The sequence below is a fragment of the Pseudochaenichthys georgianus genome, chromosome 22, assembly GCF_902827115.2.
Source record: "Pseudochaenichthys georgianus chromosome 22, fPseGeo1.2, whole genome shotgun sequence".
Taxonomy (NCBI): Eukaryota; Metazoa; Chordata; class Actinopteri; order Perciformes; family Channichthyidae; genus Pseudochaenichthys; species Pseudochaenichthys georgianus.
Window position 1 is genome coordinate 21,367,151 of NC_047524.1, and position 26,250 is coordinate 21,393,400.

Genomic DNA, 26,250 nt, shown 5'->3' on the forward strand with positions numbered 1-26,250 from the left:
GGTGTATGTATAGCCTTAAACCATGTCAAATGTTTTCTAAGACAAAACTCATTCTTCTATGTGCTTTCCTTTGGTGGATTGAAATCTTGACAGTTTAAAACTCCTGTTCACATATTTTTACAGCAAAAATTAGCCTGTGTTCTTAGAATCCTTTGGTGTATCCAACATTTCAGATGTAAGTATATTATGTCGAAAATATCTAAAAAACGACATAGTATATGTCGCAAAAATCTGAAAAACGACATGCTGAAAATAAATAAAAAATGGCAGTTTAATATGTGCCAAATATGAGAAAAACTAATATAGTACAGTATGTCCAAACATATCTGAGTAAGTGGCATAGTATAGTGTTATCAGAAATAAAGAACATACATAGAAACATTTCTCCACCCTGATTTCGTCTTGGTCCAGAGAGGTTTGGACAATTTGTTGTTTTGAATGTTGCTTATATTGTTTACAGTTAAGATCAAACACAGATCTTTGTGGAAAATAATATATATTCTTACTTTATTGAAGCATACACCATATTCTTCATAATTGAAGTTGTGTAACCTTGTGCATAATAGTTAAACCATGCTAGCCCTCAATAAGCGATGACTCCTGTACACTTCATACAATGAACATAAACATGACAGCAATAATAAAGCAGTTTGTTTTTTCTAAACCATGCTTCTTTGTGGATGTCATTTCCTATATTTCAAAAACCCATAATGGAATAGTCCAAGTGCTCTCTAAGTTCACAAAAATGTGTTTGACTTTCCATCACGGTCATTCCAGTCTTCTACACATTGTATACGTTTTGAAAAGTCTCCTGACTACCCTGTTGTAAGTAGAAAAGTAGTCCATTACTGCTACCTGTTGGGGAAATATTTTCCAAGGCCCATAACTTTGACCCAGTTTATCAGTTCATACTGTCCTGACTGAGCACACACATCTGTAACCTTGGCTGCTGTGCTCTCAGTGTTTTGTCTCCCTTTTCCTGCCTGTTGGCGTCAGCTGATAGAGGTGTTATGATTCTATCTTGTTATGCAGCATGTTGATTATTCTCTCTGAACTAGCTAAATACATGGGTCTGGGGTAGAGTTCTTCAGATTTGACGTGGCAACTCTACCGTGAAGTCAGAACCTCTGGCTCTTGGACTGTGAATTTTCCCACCGAAGCTCCTAATAAACCATCAGTGTTTGACATCAAAGCTCCAGCTCACCCCGTGTCTCCTTCCTGAGTCGGTGACTCCTCCTGCATTGCTACACAGAAGTTTCTCCCACACTACCAAGCATAGTTATTTTCAGACATGGTGTCATACATACAGTAGCATGAGAACAATCTCACTGAAGGAAAGCCTCAGTGTTAAAGAGTGGTTCGCCCCCACAGGGCTAAAATGGAATGTTGAATTCTTACAGTCGTCACCATAAGTCAAAAGTCATTAAGGAAAAATATATTTTATTCATAGTTGATGGGTGTAAAATTAACCATGAACACCAGAAGTGGCTGGTTATTCCTACAACTAGAAATAATGTGAGTCCAGTTTATTTAGTTAAGTTACATGTGACTTCATTGCACTCCACCCCCGGAAATGAGATGTGTGAAATAGCCACATATCTTCCTCTGATTCATCATAGCATGTCTAGTTGTTTAACATTGTCAAACCCGGCATCTGTCAAATTATATTCCACAGCTGTTAATCATCAAACTGCTGTATAATCACCTCTGTGTAGTAGCTCACTCAAACACATCGCCTTTATGTAGAAACTGCATCACTTAAAGAAATGGTTCGATATTTGGTGAATAATGTAGTGCCCAGAATCAAGAGAACTGGTGACTGAGAGAACCAATCATTTCTGAGTTTAATACGACCTCCCACTTAGAAATGTTTGGTTCTAAAAACATTCTGAGAATGTTACCATTCACTGTTCTAGGAATGTTTTCAGCGGGAAGTTTTCTTTTGGTTCCCAGAATGTTCTTCTGAAAGGTAGGATAACGTTCTCTAAAACATTCTTAAAATGTTTGGTGATAACCTTCTTAAAACGTTTTCTTTAAAACATTATTAGAACCTGTAGGTAACGTTAGCCAAAGTTGTGAGAACGTTCACTGCTAGCTGGGCTGTTTCTTACATTGTAATAAAGTGAATAAACTGTTTCCGATATTGTGATACTATTTCTTTAGCATTAAATATGGACAATAACCGGCCACAAAAGTGTATGTTTACAATACACCTGCACTAAAATGAGTGTAAGGAATAATAGCATAATTTGGAGTTGGTGGTCCTCAGTTTTTCATTTTGTATTTAGAAAGGTCAATTTGATTTGAATACATATTTCGATTATATGACACCCTAATAATTAGGAAGAAAATATGTATTCCAAGCTGAAGTAAACCTTCAAATTTGACTCATTAAGTGCATTTCAACAAAAATGCCTACATGTTTTATTTCTTATAGAAATAACTTAAAAGAAAACATCCAGGGGGATAATCATCATTATCCGTTTATGTGTGTGGATGGAGGTCTATCAATTGGAGAACTAGTGTTCCTGGGGAAAAATGCATCCAGCCTTCATCCAAAGGTGTTTTGCCGTAGTGCTGATCACTGGGTTATGCAGCAGAATACAGTTGTGAGGTGTTTGTCCTAAAGGTAGAGAGACCTGGTTCTTTCTCCCTTTTCCCACAATGTGAATTTTCTCTAAACCTGTTCCTGCATCTGCCATGATTCAGTGCTCATTGGTGCTTTTCTACTCTTAGCAATAAAAGGATAGGGGGTGATAAGAGCCATCATTCTACCCACTACCACTCAACCTTCATTGCTCTCGGAGCCAATTGTTCTGCCTGGCAGAGTTGTGACATGTTGTGTTTGTACACACATGTATTGGTTTCACAATGAGCGAGAATGAGATGCAGAACAAGAGATCAGCTGTTTATCATTCTGCCCAACAACACAGATTCCTAGCCACTGAAAAGCTCTTCACCATCATGTTTCACGATTATTCCAGTACTTTTTTCATATTTTTCCGGATCAAAAAAGCACGACCAATGAATAGAAATGCATAATAAAAGAGGAGTGCTTTCAAAAGACTTTAACAGCAGTGTATTGACAAAAGAAATCACCTACATTGTCACCAGCGTGAACAAACGACCAGTACCCTTTAACATTTAGATTCTATACATGTTGCACATTAGTCATATTTCATTAAAGGCGCTCTAGGCTGACACTACCAAACAGGAATGAAATATAAAATGTATTTATTACACATTCAATGTCAACCAGATTTGCCAACTAACCTCAGCACATGTTCATTTTCACTCTTGCGGACACATTTAATTATCATGTGAAAGCTAATGAATCAGACAGGTATACAGGGCTTTCCGTCGTATAAGATCAATCATAAATACAATTGTTTTTAAGGCAGTACTACTGAGCCGAGCTGAGTGATCAGCCCTCACATACACCATTTGCTTTCTGAAAACAAGTCCCTTTACAGTGCACAGTACCGTATAACAGTGGATCCCTTTTTAGTGTTCTCAACACGTAGTTTCAAAGCAATGTTGACTTTGATTTGTGAAAAAAGTCTTGATAGAAGCCCTTCCTTCTTGGTGACATCTGCTAATGTCATAAGGAAGTCTCTGGGTTGAATGTTGGGCCCATAAAACATATTTCCCCCCCATGCTCTCCATCCAAAAGATTTTACAACAGCACTGATATACTTTTCTCTTAAGGTTAAGGGGAGGGATCACCTGTAAATTCCCTCATAGTCGATGTGCAGTTTGTTCATTCGTCTGAACAATGCATGCTGGGAGCTCAAGTTTTGGACGAACAGGCCACAGAGTCCTTGTTTCCACTGTTATTGCTGATATAAGGGATCTCTTTGGGGTCTCCACAGACATCAGTAGAGTCCACCCCCTCTTTTTAAATGCATTCAATGAACGCAGCTCCATAATGATATTCATCCCCCTCACAGAGAAAGACACAAGGAAATACTAAAGGGCTCATCCTGGATGTGGAATGTAACAATTCAGGAAATCTATTAAAAAAGCATGACAGAAGTTACAGGGCAAAAGCAAGTGTGGCCAAGATGAAACCACCTGGCCTGTTACATACTCAGATAAGCCTTCGATATGACGATGGTGGGTGATTCAGCTCCTCTAAGGCTGCTCTGACGTCACTACAGAACATCTAAGAAACGAGTCCTCAAGCAGCCAGGTGGACTCTGTTTCCCTGAGGGGGGAAAGGAGCTCGGCAGAATGAAAACAGTTCCCACTGAACGTTTCTGCCTGAGCGAGATCTAGAAAAATAAAAAGATCCCAGAACAGGACTGCTCTGGTGGCACCTTGTTACAAATAACTAGAATAATGAATGATCACCAGTGTTTTTCTTTCAATTCATAAAGCTGAATATTATGAAGAAAAAAAGGTACGACAATATGGTGAAAGGTCTTATTCGCGGTTGTTGATAATGTACTGAAAAACGGTGAGAAGAAAGAGGTGACGAGAGAGAGAATGAAAAGGTCTCTGGCTCTGTTCGTAGACTTTGGTGCAGCTGCAGTCTCACTGTCGGAGCCACTTGGCCCCCATCGGCCCCGCGGTAGAGTACTTACAGAGCAGGGTGCAGCCTCTGAGCCCACCCAGACTCTGCCCTCAGACTGGCCAGGCTGTGTCCGACCCCCCCGACTGGAGCAGCTTGGCTTCAGCCCCGCCAGGGGAGAGTAAAGGGCCCTGAGTCCCAGCCTCATCCTGACAAGCAGATGGGCCTAAAAGGGGCCCGCTTGTTGACGAGAACACATAGTCTTTTGGATAAAGAGACAACGTCCTCGCAGTCACACCTCAATGATGTTGACAGATGGCATCCTATTGTTGTTGTTGTTCTTAGGGAACTGTGGGAGGAAAGAAGAATACAACAGGTGTGAGAAGAATCATACAACAAGCTCCTTCAATGAGCACGAGGATGCCTCTGCACTCGTGTTGACGTTCGTAGCATGAGCGAAAGAGATCTTTGAGCACAGGATATGAATATGGCATGGTGCACCGTGAATTGACCCCAACATAACTCATTAGAAGCTCTGACTGGTGAGTTTTCTAAAAGTTGCAAAGTCATGCACATGCTGCCATGGTAACGCAGTGTTTAGCTGAAGACTGAGGTTCTGATGACTGCGCATGAAGTGCCAGTGGAAAAAAGTCTAGAAGTGGCCGGGACAATTCACCTGCCCGGAGTCGCTGTAGGGGAGGCACCCAGAGGGGAGGAAGAGGAGGAGGAGGAAGATGGGTGGGTGGGTTATACCTTACTGCGCAACAGCCCCCCCGTCGGATGTTCAGGAGTGCTGCACTCGGAGGAGTTTTTGGCTTTGTCCTTGTTGTTGTTGGGCTCGTTGTCTTTGATGATGTCGTACTGACGGCAGAAGAGAGCGATCACACCTGAGAAGAGAGGAGGAGAGATGAGGAGAGGAGAGGAGGAGAGGAAGAGTGGAGAGGAGGAGAGGAGTAGAGATGAGGAGGAGAGGATAGGAGGATAGGAGGGGAGAGGAGGAGAGGAGTGATCAGATCCACAGCTGATTTGAGTACGACAGAAACAGTGTGTGTGTGTGTGTGTGTGTGTGTGTGTGTGTGTGTGTGTGTGTGTGTGTGTGTGTGTGTGTGTGTGTGTGTGTGTGTGTGTGTGTGCCCACCTGCCCACATGATCAGCACCACCACGATGATGATGAGCTCCCCCGCCCTCATCTGGGTGCTCTGGCCCACTTCTTCCATCGTCACCTCGTCTGAAGGAATCCACATATTTAGTTAGTGGAAGAGGATTATGATTGACTGAACATGTCAGATTCTAGATTATGACATTCGTGAGACACATGCTTATTACAATGTCCTCAGAGGGCCCAGAAGTAAACGAATCAAGATGAGTCTGCTGCCATATTCATTTTTTCAATGTTGTTGTTTACGTTTTATTTGTATTTGCACACACATTATTACAGTATGACTGCATACAGTTGGAAATGATCAGAAACCACAGTCCTATACAAAAACCCACCCCTCTATTCAAAGAGAGAAATCTAACTGTAACAAAAAAGGTTATAAAAGAAAAAGCAATAGAAAAATACAACAATAGGTAAATAACAAGAAGCACACAAAGTGACAGAAAAAAAGAAAATCAATCAGAAGACACAAGAAGCAGAATAGCAACAAGAACAGGGTCGAAAATTAAATGTGATTACATTTATATTCCTGAATAATGGAACACAGGCATCATAAGAGTTTTAAAATGCAGTATTGCTTTTCCAAGTTCCAGAGCTGTTATACTGCTCAGTCATTTTATTCATTCTCGGTTCCAATGCCGCTCCCTTTTTGTATCGCAGTTCAAGGTCAGCTCTGTCTAGACTCTGTATTTTCATATTGACTACTACCGCTTGTCTGCTAGTCTTCACCTGTTTCTATTATGCCTTAAATTACTATCATACGGATCTGAGGCACAGGGGGTCAGGTAAATAAAGTAACTGGCTTCATACAGACAGACATTTTGAACTGTAGACACACAGCCAGACAAACAAGCATGAGCATCCATAGAGATGTGTTCTGTGTTATTGTTATTAGGATTCTGTGAGCGCCCAATGGACTCAAAAGATCACAGAGAGACAGAACATGAAAAGGATAGTTAACGCCTCATCTCAGCCACTGGGGAACCGTTGTTCTAGATCATGATGTAGAGGTAAAGCAATGAAAATAATTAATCACAGCATTCGGAATCAGTTATATCCCGTCATCATCTTTGAAGTATGACTATCAGCAGAAGCATCAAAGAAAGAAGTGCCTGTTTCTCTCTGGAACAAAGCAGCCACACGTGCTAACTTTTTTTGTGGAAGTCAGAGGCTTGATGTAAAGTTCATCGCAGCGTGCCTCGTGGAGAGCACTGCCATCCTTTTATTAGATGCAGTGAATGACATTTGGAGGCCCGGTGTGGCAGGAACCCCACGCTCCAGCAGCTTTTAGCAACAAGCAATTCTGATCGATTGGCCTCTGTTGCCCGGTGTTAACTGATCAGAGCTCAGCGGCCGAGGCGCCTGGCCCCCCTGTCCCGGGCCGACTGCTCAGCTGCATCAGCAAGACATGGTTTTATGGATTAACAGCTTTAAAGTTCACTTTTAAGAACTCAGCACACAAGAGGAAACTGTGTTGCTGCTTTGTCACTTTTGTTATCTGATGTTCGGTTTTCATATTTAACACTGGAGCTCTAATGGTAAGCGATGAGAAGATTCACCACCATTTAAAAACAGCTGTCCCAGAGTTTTTCTACATTCCAACAAGTATAAATACGTAAACTGTTGCCATTAATGTAAGTATTTATTGTATTATTGTACTTCTTATCCTCAAAATAGGCATATCTCATATGTTATATGAGATGTTAATTATATTAAGATATCTGTCTTTTGAAAATCCACTATTTGTAACTTTGGTAACACTTTATTTTGATAGTCCATAGTTGAAACTCTAGTCATCAGTTGACATTTAGTAGCAATAAAGTGTTACCGTAACTTTAAGTTGCAAAAATGTTTACTGCATTTCAGATCCTCAAATTCCTAGAAAACCATACTGAGGTTATAATCTATGTGTGTTATAACCCTGAGTGGATTTTTATTTATCTACTTATTATTCATTTTTATTTTATTGGCATCACCAAAGACAAAGGAAGCACCAATGGATGGGAAGGTAGAGGTGGATACTGCCCTTCTTATTCACTACAGTAAGGGTGGGGAACCTTTTTCCTCTCAAGGGCCATTTCAATTTTTACAATCAATCAATAATCAATCAATCAATCAATCAATCAATCAATCAATCAATCAATCAATCAATCAATCAATCAATCAATCAATCAATGTTAATTTATATAGCCCAATATCACACATGTTACATTTGTCTCAGTGGACTTCACAGTTTGTACAGAATATCAGTATGACAATATGACACCCTCTGTCCTTAGACCCTCACATCGTACAAGGAAAAACTTCCAAAGAAAACCCAGTTTAAAGGGAAACATGGGAGAAACCTCAGGGAGAGCAACAGAGGAGGGATCCCTCTCCCAGGACGGACAGACGTGCAATAGATGCCGTGTGTAAATCGAAAAGATAATACATGTACAACATAGGTAGACCAAATGTTTGGAAATGTATGTGTCTATAATAAGAACAACATCCTCCGAGGGCCGTACAAATGATTGAACTCAACCTCTCCTTAAACAAAAATAAAAATCACAGCCCATTTATTTCGCCTTTCTTTCATGCTGTGCAAAGAAAAAGCAACCTCTTAATCCAGATATCTCACCATGACTCGTGCATGCATGCATGCGCACGGTTGTGGCATGACCACCAAAACAGAAAGATATGGTCACAAGATGTGTTCAAATGTATTTACAGTAGTATCCTATCCATTGGAGTTGGACCAAGCCAGTGTGTGGGAAGATGGCGCCTGTGTCGGCTTGCCGCTCCTTCAGCTCTCTGCCTTTAGCTATCCTGCTTTTGTTTTATGTGCGTCAGAATGTCTCTGCTCTGCTCGTCTACGATCACCAAGTTCTCCTCCACCTCAGACCCTCATTGGAGTTTATACTGCTGCCCAAACCTACATCTGGCCCCCCCCTACTGTCGGATATTCCCACCTACCTGCGCCGGTTGCCCTGCATCCTGCCTCGCCGAAAGCGTTTTAGATGACGGGGAAAGCGTGGTGGTGCGCTTGTCCATCAAAAAGCATACCTCCACGCATCAGATGGGATTGGTGGATTCGTCCTGTCTTTCCGGAGCTGCGGCCTCTGCTGGGCCCGCTGACAGCCCCTTCTGCCCGACTGACTGCTCCCGGCCCGTGCAGCGTTCAACACGCACATCTTCGTCAGCTGAGACGCACTACACCTTCGGCCAGCCCGGAGCGAAAACTTTGCATGGCTCTGCTGAATGCTAGGTCGATAGCAAACAAAACGTTCCTGTTAAATGATTTATTCACCTCTGGATTTTATGTTTCTGACGGAGACCTGGGTCCACGCTGGCGAGTATACACCGTTCTCTGAACTTCTTCCTCCTGACTGTACATTCTTGAGATGTTTTCGAATCAGTTGGAGCAAGTATTTCATTACTAATACACTTCTCTCTTAGCTCAGGATGTGTCCCAGCTGCCTTCAAACATGCCGTGGTCCAGCCACTACTTAAAAATAAAAATCTCGACCCCTCTATTCTCGCACATTTTAGGCCCATCTCCCAGCTACCTTTTTTATCTAAAGCCCTGGAGCGAGTAGTCTATGTCCAGCTGCAGTCGTTCTTAACCACGCATGGCATCCATGAAAAGTTTCAGTCTGGCTTCAAACCTATGCACAGCACTGAAACAGCCCTTTTAAGAGTTTGTAATGATCTGCTCCTAGTCACTGACTCAGGTAGCCCAGCTGTCCTGGTGCTGTTAGACCTGACAGCTTCCTTTGACACTGTGGACCATAGCATCCTGTTGTCACAGCTTGAACAGTCCGCAGGCATCACAGGCTCTGCCCTTGCATGGTTCAGGTGCTACCTGACAGACCGTAGCTTCTCAGTGCAGCTAGGTGCCTTCTCCTCTGCTAAAGCCCCTCTTTCCTGTGGGGTTCCCCAAGGCTCTATCCTGGGCCCCATCCTCTTTTTACTGTACATACTGCCCCTAGGTTCAATTCTCACTAAACACAATATTCCTTTCCACTGCTACGCCGACGATGTACAGATCTATCTGCCTCTCAAAGCAAATGTCAAACACTCACTATAATGTAGCAGTTGATGGACTGCTTGATAGAGATACAATCCTATGGAGAAATTGCATTGGTTTTTGTCGAAGGAACCGGAAGTGGTAAAATGCTAACTTACTTCCGGGTTTTAGGACGCGTCACTGTGGCATTGTGGAAGAATGCATGGCCCTTTCTCATTTCACTAATTTCCCCTCCTCGACTCCTCGAATCCTCGGTCCTCCGGTAGTGACCCTGGAAATGGATTTCAGCGCGCCCTGTTGAAGGACATCTAATTTCTCTAAATGCACATCGAGGACCGAGGATCGAGCATCGAGCATCGAGGAGGAGCTATAATCGAGGATACACTGATGGGTCCTCCGTGGATTTATTTTCGGCAACAGAGATGTTGTGAGGCACGGCCGGACTTATCTCAGCCAATGACAGCTCTGTATGCATCCCCTGGATATTATTTTATTAACTGCTTTCATCGCAACGCAATGTTTACAGTGAGAACAGCTGTGAGGTCCGTGCAGAAAGCAGAGCAGTGTGCACAGCGCAGGAGAGAGAGGGAGAGGGGAAAAGAGAGCATCCGTTTCTCCCGTGTTATTATTCAAAGTTGTACACTTTTAAATAATGTACTTCATCTACTACAAGTAGTTTATTTGAATTGAATAATTATGTTGTTTGTTGTTTGTGGAATCATTTATTGAAAAATGAATCTGAACTTTTCGATCTGTAACGATTATAAACTGAAGTAATATAAAAATGAGCCCCATTAACTGAGTTTTAAACATCAGCATATCCTGTCATAGTCCGGTGATTACCTGCTAACGGAAACTCTGCTACACCATTCTTATTATTATTATTGAAACATGACCGGTAAGTTTCAAATTTGTCCGGTAAAATAAATTCTGTCCCGAAATATCCGCTTACATTCATAATGTCAGCGGAGGGAGGGGAATCGGCGCTGTGGAAGAGCAGAGTGGCGAGGGAGAGTTGTCATCTTCCCTTTACAAGCTTCAAACATGTATTTATCGTGTGATTTTGGAAATAAAAATGTCATATTCTGAAAGCTAAGACTTTGTTTATTTTAAAATCAAACAAAACACCCGAACACCGGAAAAACAATTTTTGTACGCAAATCCACGTTTATTTTGAAATGAGCCGTTGCGACTTTCGACTGATTTCGATAGAGCGGGTCACATATGGCAAATTGGGGGGAACCAGGTCAATTAAAGTACTTATTTAACTATTAAATACACTTGGTTACTGATTCATTGGAAGAGTAGTCTTGGGGATAGTTCTGTCCATCAGTAAACTTGTTGTGATTGTTGTGACAAGCATGCCAAGTCTGAGTTGTTGAGCCATTCCTTTACAATGCTGAAGCCATACAGGATCCTTACATTATCTTTTATGTCTACATCAGTGATCACAAGTGAAAAAAGAAAACAGAACAACAATTCGTTCTGCCTATGGGATGAAGCAGAGCTGAGCGATGCTGCCTCGAGAGATACTTGGACGTACATGGTCATACTCCTACATTAAACAAGAAAGATTGCAATCTTGCTCCATCATCCTTGTTTTTGAAGGATTTTCCTATTGGCCAGAGAAAAAGAGACCTCTTAGAACATTTTTAAAGAGGCCAATGAAGTTCGTTTGGATTACCTTTTTTATTTTCCATGTTTAAGTTCAAGTGTTTTGTCCAAAAGGGACTATAGGTGTGTATTTCTGTGTGATAAAAACACCAAGAAGGATTTAATTGTGTAGTACTCTTTGAGGATGTTTTACTGTCCTGCTTCCTCTGTAACTACTTCCTCTTTTTTTACTCTCTATCAGTCAATATGGCTCCCGCCCCTGTTTTATGATGCATCGTCTCTTCCCCAGGTTGTGCTGGTTTTTTTGTTTATCTCTTTGTCTTCCTTTCATCTCGTGAAGCCTAAACGTATTGTTAGATAAAACATGGACTAATCCAGCTTTTCAGGCTCATCCTTTGTTCTTTCACTGATATCAGCATGATATGGCGGATCAGAAGGGTGCTGTCGAGCGAGGACGGCAAAATACGTCCCTTTCTTCTGTGATAGTTCGCCTGTCATATCAGGAAAATGGCCTAACAGCTGTACTGAGAAACTCTCTTTATCCCTACAATTATCTGCAGTAAGAGACAAACTTGATTCCTCTCTTTCTGCCTCATTTTGTGAAGCAGTCATTTTCAATAACCATTAAACGCTTTTGATGTCACCATTTTGTGGAATAATGAGCAAGTTATATGAAATTGAATTTATTGGACATACTGAACAAAAATATAAATACAACCCCTTTGTTTTTGCTCCCATTTTTCATGAGATGAACTCAAAGATCTAAAACATTTTCTATATGCACAAAATAAGGCTGGCCACAATAAAAGGTCACTCTGAAACGTGCAGTTTTTTTTACATTTTAGAGTGGCCTTTTATTGTGGCCAGCCTAAGGCACACCTGTGCAATAATCATGCTGTCTAATCAGCATCTTGATATGCCACACCTGTGAGGTGGGATGGATTATCTCGGCAAAGGAGAAGTGCTCACTATCACAGATCTTTTCAGATTTGTGAACAATATTTGAGATAAATGGTTATTTTGTGTACATAGAAAATGTTTTAGATCTTTGAGTTCATCTCATGAAAAATGGGAGCAAAAACAAAAGTGTTGCATTTATATTTGTGTTCAGTGTAGGTGCTGCAGCACAGTCAGTATGAGAAAAATAAAGACCTTTTTGAACATTAAAGCAAGAAAACATGTCACAATGGAGACAAAAACAAATATGAACCTCAAAATGAGCATAATAGACCAAGAAAGTTAAACAAAACTATTAATGTGTATTTGTGTGTCTGTAAATTGCTCCTAAATTCATCAAAAGGTAGCCTTTGATAATGCCTATAATGTGTGTATTTAAAATGTAACATTTTATTAAAAATAATTGTCTTCACATAATTTATCAACTGGGGAACTTTCAAAGTATTATCTATTACTTGCATTTTTTAGCCTATATTTTTAAAATCTGAAATCTCCACTTCAGTAGGACTTAAATACATCAAACTTGGCTTTTGACAGTTATTTTCTTTTTATGTAGTGATACAATGAGATATAATATCCAAATAATTTGTAGCTGGATCAATCTCGTGCTCAGAAATGTATGCAGATTATAACATAATTAACAAGATAATGCCTTATTTGCATATTTCTGAATAATTTCCGAAAATGTCAAATACAAAAAAGCCAATTTAATAAGAAATCAACTGTGGACCGTTTTTGATGATCTATTACCTAACATGTTTACCTTATCCACATGCTGTGCCCTCCTTAAATAAGCCACAGTCTCGCTCTGATGGGAATTGAACATTTATTCTGGCGCTGTTGTGCATCCCGAATTTTAAACACACCACTGATATCTAACTGAATAACAAAATGTTGACTTGAAGAACATCTGCTCATCTGTCATCAAAATAGTTCAGTGTTCCAACATAGCTACGCTAATTAAACAGACAGCCTTGAGCAGGCAGTGCAAATTTAGCAGAGCAGGATAATTGGTGAGCTAAAGTGTGAGGACATTGAAGGCAAGGCAAGTTTATTTATATAGCACCTTTCACACAAGGCAATTCAAGGTGCTTTACAAAAATGAAAGACATTCAGACAAAGGCATTTAAAATCAGTAAAAGATAATAAAAGAAACATTAAAAGAAAAAGTACATGCATAAAAAGTTACAGTGCAGTTTAAGATATGAATAGTTCACACAGAAGTTCCACTTTACTGATGAACACAACGGCTCAGTTTCAATTAAAAGCAGCGACAAAAAGATATGTCTTCTGCCTGGATTTAAAAGTAGTCAGAGTTGCAGCGGACCTGCAGGTTTCTGGGAGTTTGTTCCAGATATTTGGAGCATAATAACTGAGCACTGCTTTACCATGTTTAGTTCTGACTCTGGGGACAGAAAGCTGACCAGTCCCTGAAGACCTGAGAGATCTGGATGGTTCATAGTTTAGCAGCCTACATCTTGGGCCTAAACCATTCAGTGCTTTATAAACCAGCAGCAGTATGTTACATTGAAGGATGTTACATCTCAGACTGCTCTCTGTGGAGACGTGTGCATGTTGTAAAATGTGAGGAAGAGTGAGGTTGTCTCCTTGCTCTGCATTGGATAGCCTTTTCTGATTTGGGATCATACATTTTTATGAAATGGACAAGTGCATTGAGGCAGAGAGTGGTTTCCTCAAAAAGCCTTCTGCTAATTTTAAAAGAAAAACACGTAAATTTCTGGGGAATAGGCTTATTCTGATTTAAACTACTCTCATGTTTGTAGGGTTAGCTTAGCTTAACATAGCTTAGAGTAAAGATTGGAAGCAGCTATCTTGCTTCAATCTAAGGGAAAACAAAACTAGCTGCTAATTTAGCTTAACATAAAGACTGGAATCAGCTAGTCTGGGTCTATGGTAACACCATCTGTCAATCGGCATCCTATGAAGCAGAAATGACCAACTCTTTCTATAAGGAGTGTACTATTTTCCTTTTGCCACCATCCCTCATACATTTTTTTTATTACCAACTCTGATACAACTATATGTGTGTATCTTTGTTTAGTGTGTGGTGTTCATGAGACACTTCTCTTTGTTTCTGTACATGGTGTTTGAGTTGGTCTCCCGGCACTGTTCTGTCTCCACAGCTTTAAAAAACAGCAGGAGAGGGAAAGGATACAAGCATGTACACAAAAGGATAAAATCCAAAAATAATTATGTGTATCTGGGTTCCTTGCAGTTATTGATTTCTGTCAAATCTTCCCCTCACAGAAGCAACACGCAGACAACACTTTCTGTGCTAATTAGGCCTCCGTGGTGAACTGAGCACGTCTTCAGTGCTCTGCATTGATTGTATTTATATTCTACATGTCTGCTGCAGTGCTAGACCTCTGTCGACCATAACAGAAGTTCAGACTCTTTCCGGGAAGTATCGAAGTATGGCTCACATGAGAGATGAGTGTACATGAGAGGAAGACTAGATGGAGCAGGGTTCAGCCAAAAGCACATTGATTTGCCACCCCACGCAGATCCGACTGCCTCCTCTCTGTGTCCAATAAATGCCTTTCCTCATTTTAGTTTACTGTGCAGTTGTGCTGGTGCATGCAGGGTGAGGCCTGCAGAGGCTCGTCAATACACAGTGAAGTATGGACCTCCCTCTGCAGCTTTATTCCTGAGTTGTGGTCAGCAGATGCGAGTTTCGGGAGCACTCTGTTGTGACATTTTCATTTCACGCGTGTCTATTGATTTGTATTGCTCTTTAGACAAAATCAGTCAAGATATTGTCAAAAGGCCAAGTCCCCTCTGCACTTGCTGTCTTGAAAAGGGGTGGACACAGAGAGAGGAAGTTCACACTTGTTTCCTTTTAAGTATGTGTGTGTTTGATGAATGGCATTGGTGTGTGCCACTTTACCTTTACTCTTAGAGGCCTGGGTCTTGGCCTCCTTGGGTGTTCGGAAGCGCAGGGGTTCGCTCAGCGGGCTCGACCCAGACATGCTGATGGACTGGACATGCACAATGTAGTCTGTCTCTTCCTCCAAGTCCCATAATGCACAGGAGCGTGTGGTGGTGTTGACTTCCTGGATGAATCGGAGCATGCGCACGTCTTTCTTCTGTTGGAGTATGACAGGGAGACGAATGGTGAATGTTGTTTAAGGCAGCAGGACGAATGCTTTGTGTAGCAGTGGTGTAGGATGACTCACTCAAAGCCACTCATAAAAACAAAAAAGGGTGCCCCCATCATGTACAGGGTTATGGTTAGGCTGACTGAAGGGCAGAGTTTATAGGAACTTGGTCTACTCAAGAGGTCGTCTTGTATGAATTGTGGCCAAATGACGGATAATAAATACACATAACAAGATACTTTGGATACTGAGAGCATTGCTGCTGCTGCATTCACGCCATCATACATAAAAACTAGGGCTGTCAAGTTAACGCGTTAATAACGCGTTAACGCAAAAAACAATTAACGCCACAAATTATTTTTAACGCGATTAACGCATGTGTATTTTTTTTCCTCGGCCGCCCCGTAGTTTCCGAACGCATCGAGTTTAAAATACCATCTACAAGCTGATGCTGACAGCCCCGCTCCTGCCGCCCGCTTGTGGCAGACCACACTTCCACGCTCACCGGCAGGCACCGACTGGCTATTGGGAGGACCGGGAGGGTGTGTGTATGTGTGGCCCGAGCGAGCGAGAGAGAGACCTTACGTGCATTGTTGTTGTTAGCATCTGGTGCTAGCTAGCTGCGCTAACGGATATAAGGAGCTGTTTAAATGAAAACAGAGCGCTCTATCCACACAACTGCGCCGAACACTTGACTTTATGCAGGAAGCCAGACAGTGGGACATTGTACGAAAAGTCAGCACACTCAGCTCGGATAGTGCGCAAGATGATTGCAGCGTACAGGCAGCTCCCGTTCGAGCATATGCCTTGAGTTGCACATAGCTCCAACGATCCATCACACACATGATAATAAACATTAGCATAAAGCATATTTGTCCACTCATATGTTGATAAGAGTATTAAAAACTTGAAAAATATTCCTCTAAGGTACATTTAGAACAGATCAAAAATGTGCGATTAATTTGCGATTAATCGCAATTAACTATGGACAATCATGCGATTAATCGCGATTAAATATTTTAATCGACTGACAGCCCTAATAAAAACATCACTTTCAAAGCACAAAAGTTCAAGATATTAGAAAATCTTACCAAGAGTTAATACCACTCTGATAGGGTAAATATGAAGCTGGAGCAAGGAGTTGGTTAGCTTTGTTTAGCTTAGCATCAAGGCTGGGGGGGAACAGCTAGCAGCTGTATATCAATATATATATATATATATATATATATTAGTGCTGTCAAAATTATCGCGTTAACGGTGGTAATTAATTTTATGAATTAATTGCGTTAAAATATTTAACGCATTTAACGCATGTGCAGAATGGCCCGCCCCATACGTGCCACCAGTGGCAGCGCCAGGGTATGGCTGGGGTAGGCTACACCCATACCAAGAAATGGCTTAGCCCCACCATGAGAAATGATGTTAAAGTAAGCAAAATAAAGTCTGCCAACTCGCGGAGTAAATTGCACAGACAGCAGTTAGTCAGATTGATTGCAGCCACGGTTTTGAAAACTTTTGTCACGTAGTGATGTCTTCTCAATAGAACATCTTTGATAACGGCGTGGTGTTGTTGCAGGAAGTCCCGACGGAGAATACTTGTGCTGTAGTACAGCACAGGGGTGCACATAACTGGTACGCAGGTTATGTACTCTGAAATGCGTACCGTCACTTGTGTCACAAAGCGCATTTGCGTACCGACGTACTTGTAAAGCTTTTCCAGAAGGCGGTTAGATCACCGGACGACAGAGTCGGTCTCCGTGTGCACAGACAGGGCTGCTGTTAACGTCGGTCTGTACAACGGACTTGTGCCAAAACTACGCCAACCGGCTGCGGAGGGAGACTCCCCCCTTCACTGGACAACTGCGCTAAAACAGCTGATCACAACGTTCACACTCTGTGGTCACGAAGTACTCCACTAGCCCCCCCCCCCCTCTGTCGACTTTCCTGAAGTACTCCCCCGTTGATAGAAATCAACACGTAATGAATTAAGACCCCACGGTTTGATGATTGATAGGTGTGTGGGTTGTCTTTCATTTTGACACGCAGAAAAATGTTATAATAAATATAGATACTGTATGTTAAATGGATATATCCGCCTTCTTTCATTTATCTTTCCATTCCCACAACAATTATACGTATAGAAATGGCATATTTTGGACATAGTTCGAATGGTGATTAATCATGATTAATTAATTTTTAAGTTGTGATTAATCTGATTAAAAATTGTAATCGTTTGACAGCCCTAATATATATATATATATATATACAGTATAACCAGGTTTAGCTAAAATTGTTGGTACTGTATGTGTATGTTTTGATCATTTGAACAGAGCCAGGCAGGCTGTTTTCCCCTACTTTCATTCTTTATGCTAAGGTAAGCTAACCGTCTCGTGGCTACAGCTTCATGTTTAACAGACAAACGCAAGAGCAGCATCCATTTTCCTTGTTGGTTACTGTTTGAAATAAAGCATATTTCACAAAATGTCAATGAAGAATATATAAACCATTTTCACAGTCATAGGACGTTATCCAGGAGATAAAAACAAACAAACTTAATAATGTATTTTTAACGATCACAATACAAGCAGATGTATATTTCTGTTGCTATATTAATTGTCTGTTTTTGGAAAGCACATAATGAGCTGTATTTTTATCAAATGTTTCCATTGTATTACCTTCCTCTGCAAACTATGCTGTCCTCGGCATTAACGTCACAACAACATGTCTTTTCTGTGCGTACATGAACCTGATTACGTATTTGTGTGAGCTCGATTGCAGCGAATAACATCCCATATAACGCTAACGTCACAGAGCTGTCATGGTCTGTTGTTGTCAGAGAACACACAGGCAGTCCGACAGAAACTGTGATCATTCAAACTAAGCACACTGACTCAAGAGAACAACTGGGTACAGAGAATTGCACATGGCAGCAAACAATCAGAAATTAATTCAATTAGTATGTGTGTGTTTGCATAGTTTATCCCCCCTGTTGGCACATTGACATACAGTAGCATATATCCAGTGTCTGTTGCTCACCTGCTGTGTGATGGCAAAGCCAATCACGGGGTCTCCCTCGGGGATGTCCCATGTCACCACAGCAGAGTTGGCTTTCACTGCGCTGATGGTCACATTGACAGGAGGCGACAAGCTATCTGCAAAAACACAGAGAGAGAGAGAGAGAGAAACAAAGGCTTGTTTTATCTTCTGCTGTATTCTGAGAGTAGCCTATAGCTGTTTGCAGAAATGGCCACCAGAATGGCAGGAAGCCAAATTGGGTTGGGTAAATAAAAGGCTCAGCTGACCAATTATGCAAGGTGGAATCCACAAGTATAGAAACACAAAAACAATGGTGAAGAGAAAGGTGAATTGTAATACTTTTGGTGATCCTCAGATTCTTCCGCTATCTCGACCAGTCCAATACTTTGGTTCGTAACCAAGTACCTGCAAAGCTTCCCATCATCCTCAGCTGTACTTTGTGTGCAGGAGTACTAAGCACATGTGAGCTAAACTAAGATCACAAACATTGTGAAGATTATACTTGTTAAGCATATTATTTTGTTGCAAGTACGCTTTCCTGCTGACATCAGCAATTAGCTGCAAAGCACTGCTACAAATTGTGGCTTCCCATCACTTGCAACCGCGATCTGTCAGCTTATCAGTATAAACGTGCTTCAGTTACCACCAACTCTCTGAAGACGCTAATGATTCCACTGTTACTGCATGCGGCTATTGGCGCTGATCTTTGTGTATTGGACTGCTTTAGAAATGAGGCTCATTTGCATAGGTATGGGCCAATTTTGCCAACCGAGACGATATTTGCTTGTCAGCGCGGTCAGGGGAGCATTTCACCCTTTGCTGGTGCTAAGAGAGTTACACGGCTTCTTTTCGTTTTATATGTGCAGGTTTAATGGTTGCAAAAGCCGTGCAAACTCTCTTTTTTGATATTCACAACACACCTCAGACAGTCGAAATGTTTCGTTCAGTATTGCATGCATTGATTTTTAAAGTTTTATTATTAGTGAACATAAATGACAGAGCAGCCTAAATATTCTGGGGCAAGATGAGAGTAATGGAGTCTTTTTGTATGTCTTTGTAAACTTACCTCATGGTTCAAACTGTTTACAAACTGCATCATTTATTTGAAAATCTTTTAATTCTGCACTTGAATTGAACTCCCCAAACCCAAGAGATCATTGGTGCAGTATTTTAAGAATATATTTTCAATGCCAGACAAAATAAAATATATTTCATGTACAGACTAGAGCGGCACTCAGAAAGTGCAGAACTCTGCCAAGGTCAATGGTGCATTCAATTGCTCCTCCAATAGCCCCATTTCCTGAATTAATACCACTAGGATTCCACATTAACCAAAGTGAAAAATAATTCCTGGATCCACCACCTGATAAGGTTCAACTTCAAAAACAATTGGGTTTTTCTTTGGCTCGTGGTACACCTTTCCTATAAGTTTCATGAAAATTAGGACAGAACTTTCCAGTATTCCCGCTAACAAACAGATGAACAGATCTGAGACAAAAACCTCCTGGATGAACAACAATAATGATGTCAAAAATCAAGGAGAAGAGAAAAACAAACTCTGCACATATACCAACATCTATCCCACATTAAAACTGTTTGTTCATGGCTGAACAGAATGAAAGTCAACAGGAAGTCCTCATTACCTTCTGAAGAGTCCATTGACCCGTGTCAATATTTTTGAAAGATGCTGTATTCTAAAACTGAACGAAATACAAGTATGATTAAATGATAACAGAAGGCAAGGTCAAGGGCTACAAGACTTGACAATAATGACATGGCTCATTTTCTAATGAAGTGTGTGATTGTGTTAAATTCACCAAATGTGTGTGGTGGCCTGAGCTGTTACACAGTAGGACTCTAATTACTGTTTGTGTTGTTTTTGGTTCCGTAGCATATTTTCAAAGTGCCTGCAGTAGATGAGAACACACCCATTTGTTTCCAAAATATTGAAATGGATCTTTCCTAGTTCTTTATTATTTATGTTCTCATTAAACTATTTTAAAGTTGAAACTGTGCTAACCATAATGGATAAAACATTGAATTGACGTCACTGTCTTGCTGTACAGGTGTAACAATATGTTGTGGCTCCATAATTGATGACGCAAATACACAGACATATCTAGGAACTAGATATGAATGACACAATTAAACAAATGTAATTTAAATCCATTCAGTTATGACTCGCAAAGTGCCCTCCTTGTTTTCATTTAGATGCAATTAGCGGTTATGCCTGAGGGTCTAATTGAAACGTATCAAACTGTGACCGGTCCAGAGGTCTGAGCTCTGCCTGGAAGTGCTGGAAAGGCGAGGAAAGAATCCACGGGTCAGTAAATCAGTTAAACAGAAGATGCTGTACGCACAGTAGGACTAATGACCATCGAAGGCCTTTTGAAGACATTTTCCAACCATGTTCAGATGTGCTTTTTTTTCTCCTGTTGTCTGCACATTCTTAATGAGATCTTTATTATTCAGTTTATATATGTTAATGTTATGTAAGGCGCTTATTTTATGAATGCACTCTCTTAGAGAGTTAGAGGAGAGGACTACAGATGAGAAGACATACACGGCAGAAGTGAAAACATCCAAATGCACATTATGGGGTTTATTTAATACTCTGAGCCAGATGTCTAACACTTAAATTCACCAAATGTTAAATTGGTATTCCTATCTATTCTATAGGTTTTTATTGAGGGGGTTGTTCATATATTCTTTATCAAATATTAAAATTCTAGAATCATGGCGAAAATTGATTTCCTTTAAAAAGAATGTTGACAGTGTTTAATTTGTAGAGTAAAAAGAGATCTAAATTACGCTTTGTAAAACCATTTATAAGTGTTTAAACTGATTCCTGTGGAAGAAGAGTATGAAAATTAGCAAAAATCGAATAAGATATTGCCTCATTTAAACATTACATTTCAGAAGCCTTGGCAGACAAAAAGTAAAGTTGTATTGTGATTTCGATCAGTTAAAATGTTTAACATATTCTCCTAGTGTCTTCTCTTAAAGAGATCTTTCACGGTGTTGGTATGGTTTGCCACCTTTGGAAAGAGCCAGTCTGGTGGACATCAGTTCTCATGAATCACTGCAGCCTTTTGGGATTGATTAATATTTGTAATGGGAAGCAGAAGTGAGAGAGATGAATGGAGAGCGGGAGAAGTGGTCACTCTCAGTGAATTTAGCCCTAATTTAGCCCTAATTTAGCCCTAATTTAGCCCACCAAATGCAATCAATTAGTTATTGAATAGCTTACCACTCACTTGTCCTTCAACGGGTACAAATCACACAGCTGATAATTACAGGATGATGAGCTGCAGTACCACTTGGATACTGACATACTGTACATTGGGACGGAGCAGGCCTCTGTTACAGCCCCCCCCGCCTCCCGCTGACACTGTGATGAATGGCCTCACTAACAGTAGACGACAGGATGAAGACCTGCGGCATCTCTTCATCAGCGGGGACTTGGATGTTTGATGTAGCTTTGCTTTGCTTTACGATTTCCTAAGAAGTCTGAAGGGCCGCCGTCTTGCTGATGGGACTGATGAATTCACAAATCAAGCTCATTACGTCTGTTAGTCCTCTCTCACTGACTATGTCTCTCTCAAACACTAACACCGCTCTCAAAACACACAGCGATAGTTAACATTTAGCTCCTAATGCCCTTCAGGGAATACATTCATTGCTGTGGCTGACAGACCGTTGCCCTGTTAGCACATGTGTAATGATTTTTGATCCCTTTTATCGATTTATTTTTTCTAGCACTCACAAGTCTCTAACCAGAAAAAATAAATAGATAAAAGGAATCAAAAATCGATGCAGAAGGAGCTGAGGTATCTAAACTTTTGATGTTGCCTTCACACCTGTTGTATGGTATATGGGCTCTGGTACAAGGAAACAAATATATAAGTGATGTCTTTTAGTTCCTATACATTTAATCACAAATGAACCAATCACTGCTTCATGATGGCATACTGCATTATCAGCTCTACATGAAGCCATGTAAGGAAATCTAAATCTGGAGTGAATCAAAAGTCAATCAGACTTGAGATGCTAATTTTATTAGAAGTAGAGTCTAGGTAGGAACAACACAATCAGAAATGTTACTCTAATTGAAGCAATGGCTGTGCTCACCAGTGTTGGGCAAGTTACACGTTATTTGAAAATGTAACCAATTACTCATTACCCATTACTATTTAAAAAAGTCATACAATTACTGATAACTCAGCAGTGATTGTCATGCGCCATATTACATTATTTGTAGTTTTGGAATTATTAGGAAGTAGAGCGGTCGTCCACCATTTGGGAAGTCGGTGTTTGGATCCTCAGCCCCTGCAGTCAACACGTGTCTTTGAACAAGATACTTAAACAAACATGGCCGACAGTGTGTGAATGTGTGTGAATGTTAGTTCCCCTGAGCAGGTAGCACCTTGAGTGGCAGCCTCTACCATTTACAATACTCTTTGTTAGGTCTGTAACAGCTTTCTTGTCAAACAGGCGAACAAACCATCCCACCCCTATCCAAGTTTGGGTCGAGCTCAAAATATACAGATCCCACATTACCCATAATTCAACTCAATTGCCTTTAAACTCCATGCCCCCAGCCTGTAGCACAGGCTGTCTGTTATCTAATCCCAGATCGGGCCTGGAGATCTTCCAAAGCTCCTGCAGAGCCACAGACTATTTAAAAAAATATTTATAGGCTTAGAAACATTCTGCCTCGACTTGTTCACTGATCTTTATTTGAAGTGAAGTCTTTAATGGGCAAGACTGAAGAAAAACAAGAAGAAATTGAAGCTGACGTTGACTTTTAACATGACTTTCATTGACTACATGAATACATCAAACTTACTTACTTACAGATAGAAGATAGAAGGACCCCCCCCCTCCCTTTGCCTTAAGTCTTTTAAAATCTTATATATTTGCACAGAGCTGTTTAGTCTTTAACAAAGCCTCACAACTTCTGATTTAACTATACTTTCTCTCTGCTCCGTACAATGAAGCAGCCTGCTGCAAAGCCCTTTTGAAATTAGATCTTTTCCATCTTAAAATAATGATATTTGTATTGATGTTTGTAACTTTTGAACAATAAAGTTGAGTGGAGCATTAATTTACTGTAAATAATACTGACTGGCTGTTGGCAGTAGCGAGGGAAATATTGTGTTTTCTCCCGGAAAATCAGACCTTGATCTGTCAGACAGTCAGAGACGTTGATATTACATAAGAGAAGAATGATGATAAAAAAGATTATAGATTGTAGGAAATGGCAAAAAGGGGAGGAAGTAAAATTAAATAGTATATGCCCTTGTTATTTATCCTTAGCTGTCCTCTAAACAAAGTTAACCGATCTCTTTGATTGTCCTCACGTCCCGCAGCTCCTGGTCACTTTTGTCTGTCTTTGTTCGTCTCCTCTCCCCCCCCCCCCCCGTATGGCCGCTGAGGGACAACTAGAGCGGACGCTGGCTGTGACCGCGAGCCTTGAATATCCACATGACATGAGAGCCAGCTCTAATGAAACACCAGACAGATGTCTCTATAAACTCTCGCTCATCGAGGTACCCCGAGAGATGGGGGTGACTTTGAGAAATGACGGGTGTCCCAAGTGTGTGAGTGTGTGTGTGTGTGACTTTGTTAGCACGATGATGATCAGAGTGACGGCTAATTGTCTGTCCCATGCTGAGAGAGTGTGAAGGGTGACAGCTCCTTAATATCCCGTTCATTAGAGAGCACACCAGCAGTGACTGTGTACAGTCAAGGAGAGCTGCTGTTTCACCACACACACACAAACAGTCCCAGTCCATGAAGCCTATCATTCTTTAATGAACGTTCCCTTCATCTCCCTGACCTCAGAAAGACAGGATCATTGCTCCCACTCCTCTTCCTCCAGGCTCGCTGCCAGCCCCCCCCCCCTCCTGCCTGTCTCCTTTCTGCAGGACGTTCAATGTTTGCTGACAGCCATATACGCTTTGTATATTTAAATGTTATCACAGTCTGAGCAGAATTTAGTTGACATGAATGACTATCGATTTATCAGAAGATTATGAAAACACCTGGATACAGATCGTATGTTTTGTGTGGTGTAAATGGGGTTAAGGAATGGATGAATGAAGCCTTCGAGTGGCCTCAGAGTGTGGCTGTAATCCCTCCTCTCATTGTGTATGGTGTAGTGCAGTGGTTCCCAAACGGTGTGCCGCGGCACACTGGTGTGCCGTGAGTCAAGTCCGGGTGTGCCGTGGGATTTTGTGACAACCATACGTTATTATTGCGATATACAACTACACAAAAATAATTATTTTTTAATTTACTATAGGGTATCAGTACTTTGTAGGTTTATATGTACGTAATCTGCGCGATTTGCGCGTCCACATCTCCACATGCAGTGCTGCATAAACATGGCTGAGTCAGCGATAACTTTCGAGGGGTGGGGGTATGCCCATTATTTTTGAGTTCGTCCGAAGAATAGACAGGAATGTGACGGTGAGATGCAAACTGTGTCCAGGCCAGAAGCTGTTATCCACTGCTGTGAACACCACGTCAAACCTCAACAAGCACCTGCAAAGAACACATGTTTTTTTGTTTATATCACGGAGTCTGTTCTTCTTCTCTGTCTTCCGGTTATTGCCTGGTTTGAATGACAAATACACACTACCGCCGCCTGCTGGTAAGGAAAGTTATTGCCACTCACGCATGCGCAGTTCGCACGTGCTCGGTGAGTTACTTTATGTAGATAGTAACGAAGTAGTGTAATGAAAGTTATTGCCACTCACGCATGCGCAGTTCGCACGTGCTCGGTGAGTTACTTTATGTAGATAGTAACGAAGTAGTGTAATATATTACATTTTTGTAGTAACGACCCCATCTCTGGAGTTGGCGTTCTCTGTCTGGTTTAAATGAGTGTGTTGCTGCTTTGATGAAGCCTAATTTGATAAAGTTTCTGAAATATTTCGTTAATAAATATTTCATGAGTAATATAGTTTTTATTTTTTTATTTGGTAAATAATTATGCACATTTACAGATATTTTACATGATATGAGTGATAACACGTGTTATAAGGGCTATTTTGCACAATAGGTGTGCCTTGAGATTTTTACTTGTCCTTTGGTGTGCCTTGGGCACAAAAAGTTTGGGAACCACTGGTGTAGTGGGTTGTGCATCGGTGTTCGGATCAGGGTTCAAACCCCACTGCAGTCAGCATGTCGTTGTGTCCCTGGACCCTGGGCAAGACACTTCACCCCAAATTGCTCCTGTGGGGATTGTCCACAGTATTGAGTATATAATGTATGAGTGACATGTAATGTAATGTATATGTATTTTTCTCCTTTAACAGGTGAAAAGCATACAGCAAACACTTGGCTGCTTCATTATTGTATTTGTCAAGAACATCAGAAAACAACCAATACAGCAGAAACTGATTTGGATCCACTGCAACATCTAATATGTTGTCCTTTGGCCCGTGCCATACCGTTCCAGAAGTTTAATTAAACGTTGCCAGTAGTTCTTTGAGCTTCCTTGAGTTTGCTGTTTCCCATTACCTTCACAACAATAGCCAATCTTTGCAGTCTACTATGTAATAACATAGTGGTGCAAAATCACTCTTAAGTGGCTACAAAAGGCCACAGTTGGGAAAGTACAAAAGAACATTGTTTCATCTTACTGGGACATTCAAACAGAGTACAGCTATCGGGAATATTATAAGCAACATCTGTGCTTTTCCCAAGACAACATGTCTGTTGTGAAAGAGGCCAATATGATTGAGCTTTTAGTAAAGTTGACCATATACTGCCCCTGCTGTGGATATTTAGAAATATTTGAATGTTCAGTATACCAGAGCAACCTGTGCAGCTG

General features: G+C 41.0%; 1 protein-coding gene across 3 annotated transcripts in view; it reads right to left on the reverse strand.

Moving 5' to 3' along the window:
• Positions 1-3,086: 3,086 nt before the first annotated feature.
• Positions 3,087-26,250, reverse strand: part of fndc5a (fibronectin type III domain containing 5a) — a 35,474-nt gene continuing 12,310 nt past the window's right edge. For 2 of the 3 annotated variants that reach the window (XM_034111892.2, XM_034111891.2), the window contains exons 2-6: positions 18,408-18,523; positions 15,161-15,359; positions 5,652-5,741; positions 5,267-5,400; positions 3,087-4,862 (exon numbers count right to left, since the gene is read on the reverse strand). In XM_034111892.2, the coding sequence (XP_033967783.1) occupies positions 4,806-4,862; positions 5,267-5,400; positions 5,652-5,741; positions 15,161-15,344 (465 nt within the window). In that variant the 5' untranslated portion in view covers positions 15,345-15,359; positions 18,408-18,523 and the 3' untranslated portion in view covers positions 3,087-4,805. Of the gene's footprint in view, positions 4,863-5,189; positions 5,401-5,651; positions 5,742-15,160; positions 15,360-18,407; positions 18,524-26,250 lie in introns of all 3 variants that reach the window. The other variant, XR_004554415.2, reaches the window with a different exon arrangement.